General features: G+C 39.1%; 1 protein-coding gene across 7 annotated transcripts in view; it reads left to right on the forward strand.

The window, feature by feature from the left end:
- samd4a (sterile alpha motif domain containing 4A) overlaps positions 1-25,003 on the forward strand; it is a 195,265-nt gene that overhangs the window by 121,612 nt on the left and 48,650 nt on the right. For all 7 annotated transcript variants that reach the window (XM_080202731.1, XM_080202729.1, XM_080202736.1 and 4 more), the window contains one exon: positions 5,485-5,594. In XM_080202731.1, coding sequence (XP_080058857.1) covers positions 5,485-5,594 — 110 coding nt within the window. The remainder of the gene's footprint in view (positions 1-5,484; positions 5,595-25,003) is intronic.

Consider the following 25,003-nt stretch of genomic DNA (forward strand, 5'->3'; position numbering starts at 1 on the left):
TTGTGCCTTTGTTTAAAAAAGGCTGCAGGGAAAAGTCTGGGAACCACAGGCCGGTGAACCTCACATCTGTGATGGGTAAGTCGTTGGAAGGTATTTTGAGAGAGAGGACCTACAGGCATTTAGAGATGCAAGGACTGATTAGGGATAGTCAGCATGGCTTTGTGAATGGAAAATGATGTCTCTCGAATTTGAATTTTTTTGAGGGGGTAACCAAGAAGGTAGATGAGGGCAGTGCATTTGATGTTGTTTAGCAAGGCCTTTGACAGGGTACCACATGGTAGGTTGTTGCATAAGGTTAAATCTGGTAAAAAGTCTGACAACACCAGGTTTTAATCCAACTGATTTATTTGATAGTAAACTCACAAGCTTTCGAGGGGACTCCCTCTTCGTCAGGTGAATGGAGAGTTCTGGCCTCAGACAGAGCATATAAAGCACAGACAGTTTAGAGATTACTGATTAGAATGCGAATCTTTACACCTAACCTGCTGTTTAAGTCCTAAAGTGGCTGACAATGTGTGTGGAAGGAGCACTGATCACAGGTTAAAGAGATGTGTATTGTCTCCAGACAGCACAGTGAGTGAGGTTTTGCAAACCCAGGCAAGTCACGGGGGTTACAGATAGTGCGATGTGAACCCAAGATCCCTGTTGAGACCGTCCTCGTGTGTGGAACTTGGCTATCAGTCTCTGCTCAGCGACTCTGCGCTGTCGTGTGTCGTGAGGCCGCCTTGGAGAACGCTTACCCGAAGGTCAGAGGTTGAATGCCCGTGACCACTGAAGTGTTCGCCAACAGGAAGGGAACAGTCTTGCCTGGTGATTGGCTCAGATGAGGAGGATCGTGACAGACACCTCCAGACGCTGAAAGATGCCCTCATAAGAACAGGATATGGCACTCGACTCATAGATCGACAGTTCCGATGCGCCACACCGAAAAACCGCACCGATCTCCTCAGAAAACAAACACGGGACACAGTGGACAGAGTACCCTTTGTCATCCAGTACTTCCCCAGAGCAGAGAAGCTACGACATCTTCTCCGGAGTCTTCAACATATCATTGATGAAGACGAACATCTCGCCAGGGCCATCCCCACACCCCCACTTCTTGCCTTCAGACAACCACACAACCTCAAACAGACCATTGTTTGCAGCAAACTACCCAGTCTTCAGGAGAACAGTGACCACAACACCACACAACCTTTCCACAGCAACCTCTGCAAGACATGCCGGATCATCGACACGGATACCATCATCACACATGAGAATACCATCCACCAGGTACACGGTAAATACTCTTGCAACTCGGCCAACATTGTCTACCTGATACGTTGCAAGAAAGGATGTCCCGAAGCATGGTACATTGGGGAGACCATGCAGACGCTACGACAACGGGTGAATGAACATCGCTGGACAATCACCAGGCAAGACTGTTCCCTTCCTGTTGGCGAACACTTCAGTGGTCACGGGCATTCAGCCTCTGACCTTCGGGTAAGCGTTCTCCAAGGCGGCCTTCACGACACACGACAGCGCAGAGTCACTGAGCAGAGACTGATAGCCAAGTTCCACACACATGAGGACGGTCTCAACAGGGATCTTGGGTTCATGTCGCACTATCTGTAACCCCCCGTGACTTGCCTGGGTTTGCAAAACCTCACTCACTGTGCTGTCTGGAGACAATACACATCTCTTTAACCTGTGATCAGTGCTCCTTCCACACACATTGTCAGCCACTTTAGGACTTAAACAGCAGGTTAGGTGTAAAAATTCGCATTCTAATCAGTAATCTCTAAACTGTCTGTGTTTTATATGCTCTGTCCAAGGCCAGAACTCTCCATTCACCTGACGAAGAGGGAGTCCCCTCGAAAGCTTGTGCGTTTACTATCAAATAAATTGGCTGGACTAAAACCTGGTGTTGTCAGACTTTTTACTGTGTTTACCCCAGTCCAACGCTGGCACATCCACATCAAAGTTAAATCTCACAGGATCCAGGGTGAGGTAGCTAAATGGATACAAAATTGGCTTGATGATAGAGGGTGGTTGTAGAGGGATGTTTTTCAAACTGAACCTGTGACAAGCGGTGTGCCTCAGGAATCGGTGCAGGGTCCACTGTTATTTGTCATTTATATTAATGTTTTGGATGAGAATATAGGAGGCATGGTTAGCAAGTTTGAGAATGACACCAAGATTGGTAGCATAGTGGACAGTGAAGGAGGTTACCTTGATCAATTCGACAGTGGGCTGAGGAATGGCAGATGGAGTTTAATTTGGATAAATGCGAGGTGATGCATTTTGGTAGATTGAACCAGGGTAGAACTTGTTCATTTAATGGTAGGTGTTGGGGAGAGTTACAAAACAAAGAGATCTAGGGGTACAGGTTCATAGCTCCTTGAAAGTGGGGTCACAGGTGGACAGTGGTGAAGAAGGCATTCAGCATGCTTGGTTTCATTAGTCAGAACATTGAATACAAGAGTTGGGACGTCTTGTTAAAGTTGTACAAGACATTGGTAAGGCCACGCTTGGAATACTATGTATAGTCCTGGTCGCCCTATTATAGAAAGGATATTGTTAAACTAGAAAGAATGCAGAAGAGATTTACTGGATGCTATTGGAACTTGATGGTTTGAGTTATAAGGAAAAGCTGGATAGATTGGGACTTTTTTCTCTGGAGCATAGAAGACTGAGGGGGATCTTATAGAGTCGATAAAATAATGAGGGCATAGATCAGCTAGATAGTCAATATATTTTTCCAAAGATAGAGTTTAAAATTAGAGGGCATAGGTATAAGGGGAGAGGTATAAAAGGCTCCAGAGGGGCAATTTTTTCACAAAGGGTGGTGAGTGTCTGGAACAAGCTGCCAGAGGTGGTAGTTGATGCGGGTAGAATTTGTCTTTTAAAAAGCGTTTAGACAGTTACGTGGGTAAGATGGGTATAGGGGGATATGAGCCAAATGCAGGCAATTGGGACTAGCTTAGGGGTTTTAAACAAAAGGTGACATCATCAAGTTGTGTTGAAGGGCCTGTTTCCATGCTGTAAGCCTCTATGACTCTGAGTGGACTAGTCTTAAAGCCTGTCAGTTAGCTTGGAATACCAATTATCATGTTGCATCCTCAAAATGCACTTTTTTTGGTCATTTGTCGTAATCTCTCTGTGGCCCAATGTCAAACTTTGCTTTGTAACACTCCTGACAAATGACTGGATGCTTTATTACATTGAAAGTATTGTATAAATACAAATTGCTTAAAATTAGAGTTTGTGTTTTACAGTTGGATTCCCTTTGCAAAGGAGAATTTAGGTTTACAGAACTTAGACTATGCTTGCATTTACTGAATGGTATAAAATTCTTTGGAGGCCAATTATTTTTGGGTTAGCTTTGGTTCATTGCCAATATTTTTTTCAAAGCTATAAAATCTATTTTGGTGTTTCCCTTCAGGAGCCACTGGATACCTTTCTGAAAGATATGTCTCAAGAGAGAATGTCGTGTGTTCACTGACTTAACACTCTCTCTCTTGCAATATGCTCCAAATACAGGAAATCTGCTTATAAACGGGTGATATCAAGAGTTTTTTTTAACCTCCTGAGCTCTTGAATCTAGAGTGACAACATGTGATGTGTCATTTGGTTTGGACAAGAACAGGTGTGGTTTATTTTTAATAATGGCAGGCAGATCTGAGTAAAGGAATAAGGAATAAAAAGCCCACAGAAAAAGTAATCCAAGTATGATTGACACAAGAAGTTAATGATGGTATTAGATTAAAATACGAGGCTTAATGTGCCCAAAAGATCAGTAAGCCTGAGTATTGAGAGGACAGAATTCAACAAAGGGTGACCCGGAAATTGAATAAGAAGGTGAAGAGGATATAGTAAACTATCAAAAGACATTAAGCAGGTATGTAAGAAGGAAGAGATTAGTGAAAGTATATACCTACCATTTAGAAACAGGCAGGAGAAATTATAATGAAGAATAAAGGTATAGCAAAGATATTCTGGAAATAATGGGGTTCCAAGTAGGAAGCATTAAGAAACTTGTGAAGGAATAGTACTGGAGAAATTAATGGGACTAAAAGTTGACCAGTTCCTTGGTCTGAATTCTAGGGTCTTAAATAAGCTAGTGGATATATTTGGTTTTGATTTTTCAGATTCTAGAACGTTCCTCGTAAGTTGGAAGGAATGGACATAACCCTTCTATTCATGGAAAGGGGGAGAGAAATTGGGGAACTATATATCAGTTAGCTAGACATCAGTCATTAGAATTCTTTAATAAAAAAAATGAGTAGGCAAAATCAGCGTGTATTTATGAAAGGTAAATTTATGAATGGCCTGTTCTTGCTCTTATTTCTTATGAAGTAGTGTCCTGAGTCTAAACCTGTGGTCATTTGATATGGAGGCAGATCCTCTACTAGGTTGTACTTCAGATTTGATGGTCTGTTTATTTCGTTATTTAAAAATCTAGACTAATCAACATATGAAGAAAATAATATTCATCTTTTTTACATGGAAACTTCTAAACTTGTGCTCTTACTGAATATCTTGTATTCTGTGGATGGAGTTCCAAACAGTTTTTATTACAACAATTAAACATTTGTATGTCACTAAACATGGCATGGAATTTATACATAATTGTTTATCATCAGAGATATAACTTTGCCTTTCATGAAAGGCTGTTCAACTAAATATTTTTTTCCCTCTGAGCAGAGATTGGAACATATTATGCAAAATTACACCAAAACTGTGCTAAATTTAGAAAGTATTTGACATAGCAGATGAGTTGGGTCAGCTCAACAGATATTGGTTCTCCATTTATGCATCTGGTCTGGACAATCTGCTAATGATTCAGAGGTAATTTAGCCAGTGACATAGTTTGCAAAGTGGATTTGGTAGCCCTATTGCTCAAATGTTTGTAAACAAGGTCATTTTCCTTTTTAGCATGTACAGTAATCATCAAGCCAGGCAATAGTTTCCGCAGTACTAAGTGGAGCTCTCGGAGCCCTCTGCTGAATTTTGTCAAGGGACAGTCTTCAGTGATGTGAGTTATTGATTGGGGTGCACCGCAGTTGCAGTCTAGGTTCTCTGCAAGGCCGCACTTGTGCCGATTTGTTGCACAAAGGCCTTGGCCAGTGCGAAAATGGTTGAGGAGTGGCCAATGTTGGCATGGCAGGTTGAAGCTAGGTGGGTGGGCTGTGGGGTCTGTGATGAGGAAGTGGTTTTTATCAGTGGTGTGTTTGATCCATTCCTGCTGCCATAGGGCCTCTACCGTTGCTATTATTTCTTGGTACAGTGATTTTAGTCATACAGGCTGGCATGATGGGAGGAGAGCAGCAGGTTGATTGATGAGACCTTTATGTAGCATTATATTGACTGGTTATAATAAAAGGTATTTAGTATATTGCAAAATTTGAAAATTAGCATTAATAATAAAAAAATGATGAATACATTGTTAGTACAAAATATAGATATTAAACGCCAGTAAAGCTGATAATATTTTAATTACAGATGTTCCTGCTTGGCTAAAAAGTTTGCGTCTGCATAAGTATGCAGCTCTGTTCTCCCAGCTAACATATGAAGAAATGATGGCACTTACAGAAGTACAGCTAGAAGCGCAGGTATGTTGATTAATTCCTGATTATCCCAAGCTGATATAAAATGTTAACTTTAGTGTTATTTATCAATTGAACTTGATGATTTTTTTCCTTTCGAACAAGCTTGTTGTTCGGAGAAAAAATACCGTTGGCTTGTATTCTAGTAATTGACCAGAGATCTGACTTTTTTTTCAAAAAAAGAAAGAACTTGCATTGTATATAGCGCCTCAATGACATCTGGATGTTCTAACGTGCTTCAGGGCCTGTGAAATACATGTTGATGTAATCACTGTTCTAATTTACAACCAGACTAATGAGAAAAAAATGACCATGTAATTTTTTTTGGTTGAGAGGTGAATATTGGCCAAGACGCTCAGAGCTCCTTTACTGATCAAATCATTGTGTGGAATTTTTTAATGCAAGTCGCAGAGCAAACTCAGTTTAGCATCTCTTCTGCAAATCTCCTTGTACAGTACAAATTATCCTTCTAGCTTATGTGCTCAGGACTCTGGAGTGGGACATAACCTCCTGACTGACAGGAGAGAAGTGTACTGACATGAGAAAATAATGTGACTTGCTGTATTGATTTTTCCTGTAGCCTTATTTCTGTGCAAGCTTTTGTGCTGGCCCATTTCTCTGATTTACCTTTAACCAGTATCTAATAGGGGCCAGATCCTCATTTTTGCTTTCTGAGTCAGTCATGGGCTCCCAAACTTGAGCACATAATCTATATTATTCCCTCAATGCAGCTGTGGACTGGCAATGTTGTTGGAAATGATGTGTTTCAACTGAGATGTTTAATCAGTGCCTTTTCCAATCTGATAGTTCAGGTGGATGCTGAAGATTCCATGGCACTATTTAAAGAAGAGGAGAGTAATCCTGGTGCTAGGGTCAACATTTAGCCCCCCCCCCCCCCCCCCCCCCCCAACCAGTGCAATGAGCAAGAGATTGTTCTGTATCATTTCTGTTTGTGAGAGTTTTTGTGTGGAAAAAGGTGCTGAGCTTGTCTGCATAACATACTCAAAACAATTTGTACATGAAATATTTGAGATTCCTCAGCTAAAGAGAGAAAAGAGCTATAATGAGGAAAGTCTTTTGTTTTTGGTCAAAGCTCAGAGTTTGGCCTTCCTCAGCCTTTTCTTCAGTCATACCTTTGTCTCTGCCTGACGCTACCTTCACTGTTCTAAACCTTTGGTTCCTAAGGCATCAGATTTTTCAGACTTTTTCTCTTTTGAGATACAAAAGAAGTTTTCTTTCAGGGTTCTGCTTCATAGCTTCAAAGAATGGGAAGTTTCTGACCAAAAGGTCAGTTACATCTAAAAGACACAGTTTGAGGTGTTAATCAAACTGTATATTAATAGTAAATTTGCAGTACATGTTTTTGACAGTAACTGTCTTCTAAGTGGATGCAAAACATTTTGGATTGCAGTTTAACTAGCTCAAGTGAGGATTCTGCAGACCTGTCTCCAAATAAATGGCTCCGCATGCACTATGTTCACTCCGGGGAGGCCAGGTGAGCAGGCCCGCCTCAGTTTTCAGGACTTTGTCCACATTATATTAAAGGCTGTTAAGTCCTTTAGGCCTCACCCCTTTCTCCCCCGATGCCCCCATGTGACTTCCATGCTCCTTCCATGCCTCCTGTGGCTCAAACATACACTACATTCATTGTTTCAATAACAGAAACATTACCCACTTCAGATCTCTTAACCTTGTCCAAATAAATATACATTGAAAAAATATACATTAATCAAAGAAAGAATAACACACAACCTCATAAAGATGTCAATCAGTCAAAGTTGACACTCCACTTCAGCCTATGTAAACAGACCCCATTAGTGAATCATGGAGCTCAGTCAAGCATTTGCAAAGAGCTCATTTGGAGAACAGATGCTGGGCATGGGAGACGTGATGGGGGCACGGGTAAGATTTTGAAATATGTTTTTCAAAAGTTCCTAATCCAGACTTTGATAAATTCACTAAGAGACCATGAATCACAAGTCCTCCAGAACTGGCTGCGCTCCACGAAAATTGCATGGGGTTGAGATGCCTACTCCCACAATGAATTAGCCAGAACAGGTTTCCTGTGCTGGTGAAAATTGCTTCTACTGGGAACGGGAACAGGAATCTCAGAAACTGACACCAGCTGTCATTTTTAAAGATCTCCAGAGTTGGTACAATTCTGCAAAAATTTGGCCCTTTTATGAAATTTTTACAATTCAATTGATTTGCTCGATCAACTGAATACATCTTTGTTAGCATTGAAAATTGAAATCAACCAAGAAGCAGCTGCCAACTCAGTCAGTATTTCTGACCAACAATGTTACTACAATAAGATATATAATCAAGCAAAGAACTTGTTTTTCCTCTGCATATTTGGTTGCAATGTGCACCTGGTTTTGATGCCATAACATGACTATACTTTTGATTCAAAACTTGCATATTTGTAGAATCTGGCAGGTAAATGTGAGTATTATATATGCATGAGTCCACTTCAAGGCAATGAGGTAGCTCTTTTTAAAGAAAAAACTGAATTACCCAAAGATTTCATGGCCTTGGCTCAAACTACTAAGATTTCACAGCATAAATGCAGATTTTTCAGTCCCCTTTAGGTAGTAATTTATCATGTATCCCATTTTTACACTTCTATTTTCAGGGATCATCCTTACAATCTGCTCAGTGAATAACAGTGCTTGCTTTTTTGTGACAGGAGCACTTAGTTCTTAGATACACTTGCGTTGGATGTTAGCCCTGCTCACAGAAACTTGAGGAGCCCATAAGTCTCAGTCTCCACTCAATAGCTGGACTTTTGAGAGAACTATTGTTAATACAATGTTTTCTTGGTACTAGAAGTGAGAAAATTCAGACATGGTTACAATGCTAAATAGAAACAAATTGCTTTAATGTCTCGATAACTTGTGCAGTTTTGGAGAATATCGATTCTTTATTTCAGATTTTGTTTTGTCAGCAATATGAAGGATCAACCCAGCGGCCTTGTAGCTTATGATCTGGAGGGTGGGAGAAAATCTTTTGGTACTTTCTGGGCATAATGAGAGGGAATAGAAAGTTAAGGCTGCTTGGGATTGAAACTTTGGCCCTATCAGCATCATGGTTTGGCCTATTTTAATAAATAATATAATAGGATCTTGGCATCCTCACTTCAATATTATCACATATTTCTCGCTCTTACTTTGCACAAAGTGGTTCACCCATCCAGTTGTGTTTGAATGTTTTAGGGTTAGCCAGTTCCAAGTAATTTTTGTGTCAGTTTGTTTTGGAATTTTATTTGCCTTTTATACTATTAGTGTCCAATTCATTATTTTTTATGTATTTTGGTCCAGAGAAAGGGTTCCCAGATCTTCTTCAAAGAGTCAACTCCCTTGCATTTCTTTATAATGCATTTTCATAGAATGGAGAATTTTATTTTCTCAGTTAACATGTCATTATGTAGGATGTAAAGCAACATTAGTGTACTAGACCAGTACTACATTATGTTGTGATTTCAAGGAGACCAGTAGCTTTCACAAAGAAACTCAAACTCCTAGTTATTAACTGAAAGCATTATGCCACAAGATTGAACATTTTAATCAAAAACTTCTATTGTGCAAGAGTTAAAGCAATTACTACTAACAACATTATTTTAATAACATCTCTTTATGCCCAAAAATCTCAACAGGCAGTCCTGTTTTTACTTTTGTTTTCCTTTAGTGTTCCCCTTTAGTGTTCCTTTAGTTCTGGGACCAAACAGGAATTCATTCTGATTCACCTTGGTGTTCTCGCTATTCTGAGGCATGAGACTTCTTGGAGTCTTTCCACTAGCATCCAGCTAGGTCATCCTCCAACTCTCTTTAATCACCTCATGATTGTGAACATCTGAACTCAAGGAGAGGTCTTGCTGCTTTCTTGCTTAGCGACTTTGACTCAGAAAATATCCTTGTTTTGTGATAGCCCTTTGTTTCTTCTCTATGGCAATTCTTCCTTCCTTCCATCTTAAATGGGCAGCCCATTCTGAAACAATGCCATCTCTGCAGCACCTATCCTGACAAGCTCCCTCAGAATCTTCTATGTTTCAATAAAATCACCTCATTCTTCTAAACTGCCATGCGTTATAGGCCCAATCTGTCGTTTCTTTCCTCATAAGACAACCATTTCGTCACTGGAATCAATCAAACATTAATTAAAAGGCAAATTTTGGCCATTGCCAAAAATGGCACACATCTGCAGACTCAGTTCAGCTCACAGCTGTCGCAATATATTTGCATGTGCGTAGCTATGGCTTCCATCTTTGGCCTACACCGCCAGAATCATCATCTGAGGCTCTGTATCCTTTCATGTGGTTTCTGCTAGTTTCAATCAGCCAAAGGTTTTGGTTTCCAGTCTTGATTTCCTTAGAGACTAGAAGGACCATTTGCTTGCTCTGTTTCCTTTATCAGTTTCCCTTTTCAGTTAGGTTCTGAATCAAAAAATACAAGCTTTGTAGCCACTGATTCTATCGCACTTGCCTTGCCCCCAACCTTGCAAAAAAAAAGCTTTAACGTAGCAAAGGTTTTTGTTTACAACAGTTTCAAAATATAGCAATTTCTTATTCCTAAACACTTAAACAGATACCATGCAGGTAATCATCTATTTCTGAATTACACAGTTTATTTGCAAAAAATAATTGCTTAACCAAAGTAAAAGCATGTAAGTATAACAATTAGGATCAGCAGGATTCAGACATCATAGAATTATCATAGTCCATAGCCTGCCTTTTCTCCCTGCTCTTTAAACTCAGGACAAAGCATCAGCTATTATTTTTCCTGGCAACGTGCCTCAATTTTTAGGTTGAAGGGCTGATGTATTAAACTTGAGCGAAACAACCAAAGACTCTTCATATGGAAATTTCCAAAAATGCCAGTGAATTATGATGAGTATCACTTAATGTGTCCCCTTGATTATTCAAAACATGTCCTTCAAATTGTTGAAAGGCCAAGACTAGGTTTAACATTTCCTTCTCAATTGTGGGGTATTTTTGTCAATGCGTATTAAGTTTTCTTGAGAAATAACTGACTGGATTCTCCATATCAGTAACATCACCTTATAGCAAGACCACTCCTACACCTACATCATTCATTTCAATAGCTGAATGGTATATTGAAATTTGGAGCAGCCAAAACAGGTTAATTTTTACAAACTTCAAACTCTCAAAAGCAATTTGACAAACTCTATTCTGTTAACTTTTAAGTTTTTCTTCAACACGTTCATTAATGGAACAACCGTGCTGAAGATTGGAACAAACTCCCTGTAAAACTCTCACATTCTAAGGAACCAAAGTATTTCCCACTTTGTTTAGGGACAGGAAAGTCTATTATCACTTGAGGGTTAGCTTCTCTGGGCAGCACTCGATCTTCCCCCACGATATGTCCCAAATAGTTGATTTTGGCCTTGACAAACTGCAAAATTATCACCAAATCAACTTTTAGTAGTCTTTCAAATAATGTACTTGTTCTGCATTTCCTCCTTGAGTGTTAAGTGCAGGCCAATAGATAATTGGTATACACAACAGAGTTGTGTAGTCTGGCAGTTACTTTGTTCATAAATCTTTGAAAGGTAACTTTATCATTTTAGCATAACCATACATTGGTACAAGCCACCTGGGAATACGAAAAGGAGAAATTTCTTTGGTTCAGTCTGTGAGTGAAATTTGCAAATAACCCTTCAGCAAATTAATCTTGCTGATGAAATTTGAATTCCCAACTCTATTGATATAATGGATAGGGATCAGCTTTTGTTACAGCAGTAACCTTATTGTGATCAATGCAGAATCTTATGTTTTTGTACTAGTGTGACAAAAGAACTTGAGATACTTAGACTCCATGCAATCATATCTTGTCAAACACAAATTTAATTTCCTCTCTGACTTCAGCCAGTTTTCCAGAATTGACTCAGTTAGTTTGAGTTTAGCATTTCCCACATCAACATCATGCACAGCTAAAGGTGTTTGCCGTGGTCTATCTATACATACTGACTCATGTTTTTAGCAGCTTGGCTATGTCATCCTGAGACTTCTTTGAAAGGCTAATATTCGATCCAGATTTTTAAAAAAACCTCCATATTGGCTCATTTCATTCGTTCTGATGATTTTTAACCTCTGACTCATCATTTGAACTGTCAAATAAGGAAAATGGTGAAAAAAATATTCTTAGCACCTGGAGTACTGAGAATAAGCAGTCTCAAAGGTTGAAGTCCAACAGGTTTATTTGGTAGCACAAGCTTTCAGAGTGCTACTCCTTCATCAGGTGGAGTACTGTCATTGGTTGACCACTCCAACAGACGTAATAAAATTTCAGCATGGTTAGGATGTTTCTTTCTTTTTGGGATATTCATTACAACATTTATCTCATTAAATCCCTTTTTAACGCAAGGGACAGTAAACCTAGCCTTCAGTGGTTTATCTGGCAGAAAACTACTACTATATCTTCAGGCTTATAAGTTCGAACTTCAGCTATCTTATCCGCACAGTTTTTCATTACTGGTTTGGAAACCTTAAGTCGTTTCTAAGTTGCCACACGTTTTTGACAGTTTCTCTTGAAATCTGGGCTCATTTTCTAAGAAAACGGTTTCTTCTTCCTGGGCCGTAACTTTCTCTTTAAGGAGTTTGAGTAGTCCCTTTACTTCATGTTAATAGACTAACTCAAAAGAACACAATCAGTTGAAATTTCCTTACTTAAGTCCTCTGGGTGTTCAAAGAAATAAGTTTTAGTTATTGTTAAGGCATGGTGGCATCTTTCCAATGTTCACTGAGACTGTGGTTTGTAGGCAGATGATTTGGTCTGCTGTATTCCTAAACTGCACGTTGTTTCTGGTGGCGTGAAATTTGATTCCTAATCAAATTAAGTGACCTGGTGAAAAACTAAATTAACACATACCACATTTGCAGTAATTTTTCTTAAGGGAATTGGATCAAATTAGACCAATCCAAAATTAGTAAAAGGTATTTATATCCTGCGTATTGGTTTTTGGGTAGGGGTCCCACACAATCCTCTCGAATTTTACTGAATAGTTGATTGAAAGTAGTTGGGATTGTGGAGCTGGTTTGATTGGCAGTTTGGGCTTCCCAACCTTGCAGAATTTAAGTTTATTTATTATTGTCACAAGTAGGCTTACATTAACACTGCAATGAAGTTACTGTTAAAAATCCCCTAATCGCCGCACTCTGCCTGTACGGGTACACCTGAGGGAGAATTTAACATGGCCAATGCACCTAACCAGCGCGTCTTTCAGACTGTGGGAAGAAACCGGAGCACCCAGAGGAAACTCAGGCAGACAGCTTGAATGTGCCAACTCCATCCAAGCCAGGAGTCGAACCTGGGTCCTAGTGCTGTGAGGCAGCAGTGCTAACCACTGTTCCAGCATGCTGCCCTAATTCAACTGCACCTACTTGTCATCCTGGCCAATAAAATGATCCATTACTTTAGCTTGAATCTTTCTTACTTGTAAATGACCTGCTGTTACGATCTCATGAGCAATTCTTACAATTTCCCTCCGGTATCCAGGAGGGACAGCAGTTTGATGGACTGTCCACACTTAACCTGCTGGCCTCTGGTGAGGCTCCACTTCCTCATCAATGTCAATTTTTAAGTAACAACATTCAGGGCCCCTTTCTAATTCTTTCCCAGAATGTGTCATCTAACATGAATAGGATTTGCCTCCTGGCCTTCAATCAAGGAAGCTTGGCTAAATACTTCAGCCGAACTATTTACAGGGTCTTTAACCTCCAAGTTCCCAAAAGAAAGTCTCATCTGACTGAGCACCTGAATTATCTTGTTTCTCAATTGATCCTGCCTGGCCTTACAAGCTTGAACCCTAGTTACCATATGATCTGGGAACAATCCAGGATGTTCCTCCTGCAAAAATCTGTTTCTCGACCCTCAACCAGTTCTCTCGATTCTCAGTAAAGTTTATACTTTGATATTTCCCAAATCATTACCCAGTATAAAAACACCTCTTCAATACATAAACTAGGGACAATTTCCACTGTAAAACTCTTGTTTACTAAGTCACTTCATAAATGACCAGGTGAATATTCTTAGCTAAATCAAAACCTGGAGATGAATTCAAATGTTGTGCAATGTACCCAGTTCTTTGCTGTCCACAGAAATGAAGCCTTTCTCTATTCAGTTCAAAGTATGCTTTCTCTTTTGAAGCTATAATTCAAATTTTTTTGTATTTTTTCCTTCTAATTCAAGCTGCTTTATTTGCAACTGAATTCTAGCCAACTTGAACTGTTTTTGGGTTAAGATTTTCTTCAAATTCCAAGTGTACTATTGTACCAATAACTTCTGATTCTTTTTGGTCCCTGCTTTTGACTCAATCATTCTGCTAACTTCCTTTGTTAATTGTTGCAAAACACCCAAGGATAAATCTTCCCTCCCCAGAAAAGTCTTAGCATTTTGACAAAACCATTCTGTTCCTGAATAACTACAGTAAAATTCACTGTGAAAACCTGTTAGCCTAAACTTTAGAAAATCCCAACACCCACATCCATCTGTGATTTTGAAATTCTGGACAAACTCCCAAATCTGTTTTGATCTCCGTCGAGACCAGTAAAGAAGATATCCAAAATCCAGTTATTTAGTGAGAGTGTAGGCATGAGAATCCACAAATAAAACAAGATCTTTTTTACTCCAAAGGTCAAACAGTGCAAACACTGAATACTACCTTGGATATCCACCTATATTCTAAACCCAGAATCAACAACAATTAAACATGACTTAACAGGCACATTGTGGTTGATTTTAAACTATAAATTGCACTTTAAATAGCTGATACAACTATAATAGATCTTACAGATTGACTTGACAGTCCACTCACCATAAATGTCATTTAAGTCAACCACGAAGTTCTTCAAAACTCCATCATGAAAAATGTCAGCGTACTCAAGGCCAATTTTGATGGTTTCAGACAGGATTGTTGATCGGCAAATGGACGTCTGGTAAGTTGGAGGCTTTAAAAATTATGTTAACCAGTGTTCAGAGTAAACACATTCCTTTTTCGAGTGAAGGGCAAGGCTGGTAGAAGTAGAGAACCCTGGGTGACGCAGGATATTGAGGCCCTGGTCAAAAAAGTGGAGGCACAGCACATGCAGCTGGGATCAAGTGGATCCCTTGAAGAGTATAGAGGGTGTCGGAGTGGAGTTAAGATAGAAATCAGGAGGGTAAAGAGGGACATGAGATTGGACTCTTTTTGCCTCATCTGCCAAAACAAAGATCTTCTACAAATATATAAAAGGCAAAAGAGTAAGTAGGGGGAAAGAAATGACCTTACTGATTCTTAAGAGGTCCTATAAATGGATCTACTAGAGATGGGTGAGATCTTAAATTAATATTTCTCATCAGTATTTACTATTGTGAAAGGCATGGGTGTTAGGGAACTTGCGGAAATAAATAGTGATATCTTGAGGAGTGTACATATTACAAAGGAGGAGGTGCTGGAAGTCTTAAAGCCGCATGGTAGATAAATCCCTGGAACCTATGAGGTGTTTCCCAGGATGTTGTGGGAGGCTAGAGACGAAATTGCTCGTCCCCTAGAAGAGATATTTGAATCATCCACAGCCACAGGTGAGAGGGTAGCAAATGTTGTGCCTTTGTTTAAGAGCTGCATGAAAAAGCCTGGGAACTACAGGCCAGTGAGCCTGATGTCTGTACTGGGTAAGAAGTTAGAAGGTATTCTGAGAGACAGGATCTGCAGACATTCAGAGAGGCAAACACTTATTAGGGACAGCATGGCTTGAGGTTGAAAGATCATGTGTCAAAAATTTGACTGAATTTTTTGATGGAGTAACCAAGACAGTAAATGAGGGCGTGCAGTCAATGTTATCTACATGGACTTTGGCAAGGCCGTTGACAAAGTACTGCATGGTGAGTTGTTGCATAACGTTAAATATCACGGGATACAGAATGAGATAGCCAATTGGATACAAATTTAGCTTGATGACGGAAGACAGGCTTGTTTTTCAAACTGCTGGTCATGGGCCTCCAGTGTGCCTCAGGGATTGGTGCTGGGTCCGCTGTTATTTGTCATTCATGTTAATGATTTGGATGGGAACTTAGGCATGGTATGTAGGTTTGCAGTTGACACCAAGATTGGTGGCATAATGGACAGTGAAGAAGGTTGTTTAGGATTGCAACGGGATCTTGATCAATTGCGCCAGTGGGCTGATGAATGGCAGATGGAATTTAATTTAGGTAAATGCGAAGTGATACATTTTGGTAGATTGAACCAGGACAGGACTTACTCTGTTAATGGTAGGGCGTTGAAGAGAATTATAGAACAGAGATCTGGGGTACAGGTTCATAACCCCTTGAAAGTGGAATCACAGGTGTACAAGGTGGTGAAGAAGACATTTGGCATGCTTGGTTTTATTGGTCAGAACATAGAAAATAGGATTTGAGAAGTCTTGTTGAAGTTATATAAAACATTGGTATGGTCACGCTTGGAATACTGTGTACAGTTCTGGTCATCCTAATATAGAAAGGATATTATTGAACTAGAAAGAGTACTGAAAAGATTTACTAGGATGCTACTAGGACTTGATGGTTTGAGTTATGAGAGGGGCTGGATAAACTGGACTTTTTACCTTGACCACAGGAGACTTGGAAATGATCTTATAGAGGTCTATAAAATAATGAGGGGCATAGATGAAGTAGATAGTCAACATCGTTTTCCAAAGGTAGGGGAGTCTAAAATTAGAGAACCTAGGTTTAAGGTGAGGGGGAAGAAATACAGAAGGATCCAGAGGGGCAATTTTTTCTCAGAGGGTTCTGAGTGTCTGGAATGAGCTGCCAGAGGTGTTAGTAGAGGTGGGTACATTTTTGTCTTTTAAAAACATTTAGACAGTTACATGGATGAGATTGGTATAGAGGGATATGGGCCAAATGCGGGCAATTGGGACTAGCTTAATGGTAAAACTCGGCGACATGGGCAAATTTGGCTGAGGGGGCCAGTTTGCATGCTGTAAACCTCTTTGACTCTATTTCTTAAGCTCTCTTAAGCCTGATCCCGAGTCTATAGTAGTGCACAATCAATTGAGTTCTGAGGGTACAACCTTCACCAAAAATAGCATACATCTTCAGAACTACTTCAATTCATGACATACTGGATAACATAGCTCAGCTGCAATACTGTCTCATTGCCTGTTCTCAGCTTCAAACTCCATCTTTGATCTGTCCATACTGCATCACTGGGATTATCGTCTGAACCCTGATACCTCATCTCCTTTCATATTCTTTCAATCAGATTTTGTCTCCCAAAAGTTTTTGTTTTAAATTTATTTATCTTAATTTCCTTAGGAACTGAAAGGGTCAGTTTTCTGTGTTGATTTCCCTTTTCAGTTTTCCTTTATGATTCGGGCCTGTCTTAAAAAATGCATACTTTGAAACCATGGATTCCATCAAACTCTGTACTTCAGCATTCTGCAGTCTCCCTCCATTTCAATAACATTCTTCTTTTCTATTCTCCTTGGCAAAATGAATAGCCCCTCATTTTCCCACATTATCCTCCATCTGTCAACTTTTTACCCATTCATTTGACCTACCCCTTTGTAGTCTTTGTATCCTCCTCACAACTTGTTTTCCTGCCTATCTTTGTATCAGCAGAAGGTTTTCCTTCAATACAGTCAGCCCCTTCATCTAAGTCAATAACATAGATCATAAATGATTGTGCCTCTAGCACTTAGCTGTGTGGCACTCTAGTAGTTAACAATTTGCAATCCTGAAAATTATTTTTTTATCTGGACACACTGCTTCCTGTTAGTCTATCCATGGTAATATAACACCCTAAAACCATAAGCTGTCGTTTTGTGAAGAAACCTTTCATATTGTACCTTACTGAACATCTTTTGGAAATACAAATGCACTACATCTACTGGTTTCTTTTTTATCTAACCTTCTTGTTACTGCCTCAAAAAACTCCATATGTTTATCAAATATAATATCCCTTTCATAAAGCCATGTTGAATCATTTTGATTGTGTTTTGATTTCTAAATGGCCTGCTACTACTCTGTTAATAATGGATTCCAATATTTTCTCAATGACAGACATTAAGCAGAGTGACCTATAAATTCATGCTTTCTGTGTTATCTTTTTAAAATAGGGTGTGTTACGTTTGTTATTTTCAATCATTTTCATAATCTAGGGAATTTTAAAAGATTACAGCCAGTGGATCTACTATCTCCACGTCTACTTACTTTAAGACCACATGCAGTAACTTGTCAGCCTTTAGTTCTTTTAGTTTTTCTAGCACTTTTTCTCATATGATCTAAGTTCTCCTTCAGTCTTTTACCCTGATTTTCTACTATACTTGGCAGGCTTTTAATGTTTTCTACCCTGAAGGAAGATGCAAAATACTTGTCCAAAGTTTCTGTTGTTTCCTTGTTTCCCATTATTAATTCCACAATCTCGTCCTCTAAGGGAACAAATGTTTACTTTAGTTATTCTCTTCCTTTCTATGCACTTATAAAAATAGACAGTAAAAATTTCTACATTTCTTACTAATTTATTCTCAGCCTATTCTCCCCTTTTATTATCTAGGGCTGATATTTCACAGCCCACATTGAAGCAGATTGCATAACATAGCAAACGTTATTTGATAAATATTCCACCCCCCCCCCCCCAACACGTGCACACGCATGTGCACACACTTGTCATTTGTTATTAAGTTTTGCTTTCTGAGCTTCCAGCTTCCCTGCCCTTCTATTTGCTTCACCCACTCTGAAACAGTATAAAATCAATCACACTTCTCCCTCTCTTTAGCTCCAAAAAAGTCATATGGACTCAAAATGGTAACTCTGTTTCTCTCTCCATTAATTCTGCCAGACCTTTCTGTTTTTATTTCTGATTTCCAGCATCTGCAGTATTTTAGTTTTTATATTCTCCAGAGCTTTCTGCATTGATAAAGTTGATACTGTTGAACTACAATGGTGCATCTGACAAGATAGCACTGACTGGGCTATGGGCAGCTCACAACCTCAATGAGAGAACACATACTAGGGATGTGGAACAGGAGGATGTGGATTGAATGAACTTCAGCAGTATACTCCGAAGTTGGACTTTATAACAGTTTCCTTGTTGGTTACCTAGAAAGGGCTTCCCAGTGCGGTTGCAAGATCAGATTTTGTGGTTGTGAGCACTGCAGCAGCAATGGCTGCAGTGAAGCTCTGACTGAATGTTAAAAGTTGCGAACCATCTTCCAAATCCTCCCTCTTTTTTTAATGGTAGGCTTTGCCTTAATGGATGATGCTTGAGACATAATTCATGCTCCACAAATTACTAAAAGATATGTTTTAAAAATCTGTGAAGATTTTAAAACTCTGCACCTTGCTCTCATGGGTCTGTCTTCCACCCAAGAGGTCATGGCAAAGTAGAGACTTCAAAATCAAGAGACAGTGGCAAAAATGTTTGGGAAACACTGACCTAGAGTAAGCTGCTATTTCATTAACCACTTGAAGTTAACTGGTGAATATAATAAATTTGCTTGCGCGTCTGACCGTTGCAACACCAGACAAAGTAAAGGGTTATTTTACTCGTGGACTCCAAAGGTTTAAAAATATCTCTCCACATTCAATGCATAGAAGTGATGTGGTTAGTTTGCCTTCAGAAAACACAACTGTTGAAAATAAATGCTGATTTGTGATCTTTCCTTGGTCATTGTAACACTTCAGTATAATTAATTACAAATGGAGTTCTTTAAGCATTAATGATGTTAGTTTAGTTAAGCATTAACAATGTTAGTTCAGAATTGTTCAAGGCAACAACTATCACCTTTACTTAAGTAAGACGTCCTTAATTTGATAATTAGTCCATGCTCCTTTCTCTGCTTAAATTCTGTACTTCATAGTGCTTAAACCATATTTATTTTTGCACATAGGCCTGCCTTGAACCAACATTCTTTTGTATTACATAAAGTAGAAAACCAGATTAAGGTATTTTGTTTTAATGTTGGTGGGAGACATTATGGTTTAGATAAGTGCATTCATTGTTATGTGTTTGAACTGCATTTGCACATGAAGGAAATCGTCCCAGAAGTTGGTACTCCGATATTATTATAAATATAAGTTGCTGTTGTTATCCCTTTTATACAAAAAGTAGCTTATCATGAATATATGCATTTATATAGCAACTTTAGTGTAATAAAAAAATCCCAAGTTGCTTCACAGATGTGTTGTATGACAACATTTGACAGATATTAGGCCTCGTAACCAAAAGCTTAGTCAAACAAGTTTAAAGAACAACTTAAAGGAGGAGAGAGCAGTCACAAGAGGTTTATGGAATATATTCTGAAATTTAAGCCCCAGGCAGCAGAACGAATGGCTCCTGACACCGAAGCCAAAGAAATCAGGAAAGCACAAGAGGCCGAAATTGGACCGAGGATGTAGAGACGGAAAAGGTTAAAGAGATGGGACAAGTACTACTTTGGGGGATGTTCAATCTAGTTTGAAGTCTTTTGGAAGTAATATTATGTTGTGCTCTTGGTATATAATATATTTGCAGGCATAACAAAGAGACTTCAGCTCTAAAAAGAAAAGTTATATGGACTAGAAACATTAACTCTGTTTCTATTTCCACAGATGCTGCCATACTTGCTGAGTTTATCCAGCATTTTCTGTTTTATTTCAAATTCCCAACATCTGCAGTATTTTGCTTTATTTAATGTTCAATTCACTGCAGTTTATTTTCCAAGAAGGTGTATCTTGAAGAGGTACTGTTGGGATTTTGGTTTGTCTCTTTTAACATGTTTGCCATCATTGCTTTCCATTTGCTTCTTGGTGTTTGACAAGGTGTTTATCAAAACTCTGTTCCGCCTCCATATTTCTTTCCTCAGCCATTGTCACCACCTGATGTGGATCCCAGCTGAATATGTTTGGAATCCCACCCAGAATTACAGGTATCTCTGAGACATACAGTGCTCCCCAGACTGCTGTTCTCACCGTATTCTGAGATCCATGCTCAGTGTCGTGTGCTGCTATGTGTACACACCTGATCTTTCCAGCAGCACTGGTTTCACACATCTCAAAACTGCCCTTGTCCTCTAGTTCTATTTTGTTCTTAGTCTCTTAAAGTTAAACACTTTAAGAAGCAGCCTTTTCTCTTCCTTTTAGGTGTTAAGAAACAACATAAACTTCAACTTACTAACAGCGATGCCCACATGGGACTCTCCACTCCTTCCTACCCCTCTGACTTCATTCCTCCTTCTAATTTCAGTTCTTGTACTCTCTGACCTTACCTTCTCTGCTGCTGAACATTCTGTATTCTGTAAAGGAATCAATATCTCCCTTCCTCTCCCCTTTTTTTCTCTCTTTTGCCAGCCGCCGACACACACACTTCCACATATCTTATTACTCAACTCCAACCTTCTCCTTGACCTCCTACCTATTCTTGATCTTTTTATTGGGAACTGTTGGCCTGACATCATCTGTCTCAATTTCTCTGCTTGTCTCACCCACTCCAGCCTGTCTACTTCTGAACTTGCTGAACTCCATTCATTCAGGTCCAACCCTGAGTTGCTATCAAACCTGCTGACAATGGTTGTTATCTGCTGTACTGACCTCCTACACAGAGGCTGAGCACAAGCTCTCAGACACTTCTCTCTACCTCGCCCTGTCCTATGATCTCACCATTGAACATTTTTAGACTGTGACCTTTCTCCTCCCTCTTGGCCCCTTTTTTGTCTACTTCCTTCCCCACTGGGACAGCTGTCATTTGTTTTTAAGTTTTGCTTTCACTGAACACTGACCTTTGCTCTCCTATTAACACATTTTGCAATCTTAATGACACTGGCAGCACCTTCCATACTTTTCATACTGCCTTTGTCTTGTGCCCTACACACCTTTTGCTGTAATCTGACCTTCTACTTTGCTTCCTCTGCTCCACCCCCTCTTCTTCAGTACCTCCCTCTCTTTTCAGCTCTGAAAAGAGCCATTCTGACTCAAATCTTTAATTATGTTTCTCCCTTCATAGATGTTATCAGACCTGCTGAGATTTTCCAGCATTTTGTTTTTATTTCAGATTTCCAGTATCTGCAATATTTTGCTTTTATTTAAGGGATTTTCTTTGTATTTTAACATTAGAAATTAATTATGTAAATTTATATCAAAGTTGAGTGTACAATCTAACTCGCATCACTAACATTTATCAGAAATTAATAGGGCTCTGACAATGGTTTGCATTTGATGACTAAAATTGGAAAAAGCTGCAAGAAGGTGACTATTATTACTTTCCTACTCAAATTGTTTTATTGTTTGTAATTTGCAATGACCTAAATCGACCTATTTTACATCCACCATGCCAATCTGTGATAATAACTGATTCAGTGTATGACATTTGATAACCTTGCAATATTTTTAGCTTCCCAATTGCAATCAGTGACTGTTAGCAAATTTGTGCATGTTGCAGCATTCATCTACACACAGATTTTTGTGCCTATTTAGTTGTATTCTTCTATCTTTATTTTGTCTGTTATGGCCAAGGTCATATTGCAACCATGTAGGATAATAGTTGTGCAGGGATGCCCAATTAAAGGACTTTCCTCATTTTAACTACAGAAATTTTTAAAACTTATGACATTTTTAAAATATCCAACAAAAGCATAAAGGAATGATATTTCACACTTGTAATCGTTAACTTTCAGTGACATAAATGTTGTTTGGCAGTCATTACCCTATAACGTATGATGTATGCATATGACTGCACAAATACAGCAACTTCATGCCATTCAGTATATTTCAATGGTGAGACAATTGGCTAGATGCCATTTTCAAAAAGCTAACAGTGGAGAGATGGAGCTCAGCCAGCATGATCTGGATATTTAAGTTTAACTATGCATTTGCGCCTCACCTGAGATTGTTGTACCATTTGCACACAAATAATAAGTGAGTGAAATTGGCCTCATTACTACTTTGACAGGAAAATATGGACCGTCATGTTTTGAAAATGAATGTAATATTATAGTAGATCATTGCTTCTAAATTTGAAAATGAGGTGTATATCATCTTTAACTATATAAATCTTTTATTTTTGCTGTTGCATATGTGAATAACCATAAGAGAGAACCAGAAGTACTTTTAATAAGCCATTTGAAGATTTACTGGGATAAACTTTCAGATCCATGCACCACTGCTCTCAAATTCAGTTTGGACAACCGCAGACATTAAATTAAATAAACCACGGTCAATCTAGTTTTCAGTCACTTTCTGGGTACAAATGGTCAAGGTTAGTTTGACTTTTTTTTCCCCCTTGTCTCTCACCTGCTTTCTCTCTTTGCTCTCTTCCAAAGTCTTGGTGGTGATCATTCAACCGGAGATAACTGTCTTGCCAAAACTTTATTCATAATCATTTCATAATACAGGACTTGACTGTTGCCTGAAAACGGATACATGTTGAAGCATTTCATCTTGCATTCATCAGATCATTTGCAAGATTACCAAGTGTAAAGGTAACAACAAAATGAATGTACTGATTGATTGGTTGACAAGTAAACTCTGGTAGAGGCTTTACCATGGAAAATGCACCAGTTGACTGCCAAGCTTTGTTTAAATTAAAACCAGGCAGGTCAACTCTAGTCAAAATAATGCCCTGGGGAATGAACCAGAGAATGGCTGTCACCAATTTTGTTCAGCTGAAATAAATGCAATGTGTATACAATGTTCTTTCTATTTGAAAAGGGCTCTTTTGTATTAATTTATGCAGCTTTCAAGCACATGTAACTATGCCACATCGCAAGCTTAATCTTAAATTGGTTGTCAACATAATTCTCAGTACACTCAGGATTGCCTAGCAAATATTGTCCAATCACGGAATTGCATCTAATGTTGGATACTTTTTTGAGCTTGCAAGCTTGGGTTGGTTGGGTATGGTAAGTACTTGGGCTGTAGCAAACAACTGAAGGTGGTGAACACCACTTGTTGCTGTAGTGTGAAATGGCTAGCTTTACCTGTTCCTCGCATTTTTGAGAACTTATGCTTTCAGGGTAAAATCTGAGGTAGATTGGCCACTTTTGAGGACTGAAAATAGCAGCCTTAGGAACATTAATGAATTCGCATGATATATAGTGAACAATGATCTGATCAGTGTAACCATTATCTCACAGGGTGACTGATGCACCCTACTTTAGCATCATGCTTGCACACTGAGCAAATAGCTTGGGTCCTTTTTACAAGGTTGCCGATAAGGCCAAACTTATTGTGCATGGAAAAGTAGGAGTCCCAAAGTGAATGTTGGCCAGTGAAGATAGGTGTATGGTAGTCAAACTAGCATGTCAAGGAAAGGAAACTCATTGGACCGCTCTTCATTTCAAAGGTGAATTTGAGCACAGAGGTAGCCTATTAAGGTTCATAAGCAAATTCTTACAAGCAGCTGCAGATTCAGATATAGAAAATATATCGTCTACATATCCGAAAAATTCAAGGGATAGGAGGTTGGGTGTCCTTCCGTTAAAGATGTGGTTCTCATGGAACCCAAGCAAGATGTTTGCAAGACCTCGACCTAGAGGGGATACCATATCATACCACCTATTTGGGTATACGTGCTGTTGTTAAAACTGAACTTAACTATGCAAGTTGCTGAGTTCATACATTCAGTGAATACTGATTCATACAATTATGGTGAGTCTAGATCACCATGATGCTGTGGTGTGAATATATCAGGCTTCCTTGAGCAGTATATTAATGAATAAGCTTGCAATGTCAAATGAGCATATGGATGTAGCATTACTATCAATATACATGTTCTGTGTAGTCTTCGCAATTGTGAAGGAATCCTTCACTGTATATGTGGAAAATTTGCTGTGAACTGGTTATTGCAACTCGCCCAACCATTTGCTGATTCAGTTTGTGCAGAACAAATCTTAGACAACATCGGACTTAAAGAGACATCACTTTGTGTGTCTTGGGAAACCCATACATAAATGAGCACAGTGAGCTGTGGGGATGAATCCTATCATGCATCACTCAGCAACCTGTGCTTGCAAAACTCAAAAGACTGAAACATAAGATGTGATTCCACATTTGGGCAACATTTGCAAACAATCCTGAGTGTGCCAAGAATTATGCTAACAACCAATTTAAGATGATATATAGAATGTGTACACGCATTTTGATTGTTTCAGCTGAACAGAAGAGGTGACCATTGTTCTCTGGTTCATTTCCTAGGGCAATACTTAACTAATCAGAATTAACCTGTCTGGTTTGAATTTGACAAAGCTTAGCAGTTAACTGCCAGGCATCAGTTAACTGGTGCATTCTTATGGCAGAGCCGTTGCCAATCAGGATCCACTTGTCAACCGATCAATATTCTCTTCTCATGGAGTACAACTTGTTCCCATTACGTTTTGTATTCTTGTGAATGTCCTGATGAGTGCAAGATGAGAAGCTTTTTTTCAGCAATACTGAAGATTTATTTCT

Source organism: Carcharhinus amblyrhynchos, chromosome 14 (assembly GCF_965287045.1).
Source record: "Carcharhinus amblyrhynchos chromosome 14, sCarAmb.v2.hapA, whole genome shotgun sequence".
NCBI classification, from domain to species: domain Eukaryota; kingdom Metazoa; phylum Chordata; class Chondrichthyes; order Carcharhiniformes; family Carcharhinidae; genus Carcharhinus; species Carcharhinus amblyrhynchos.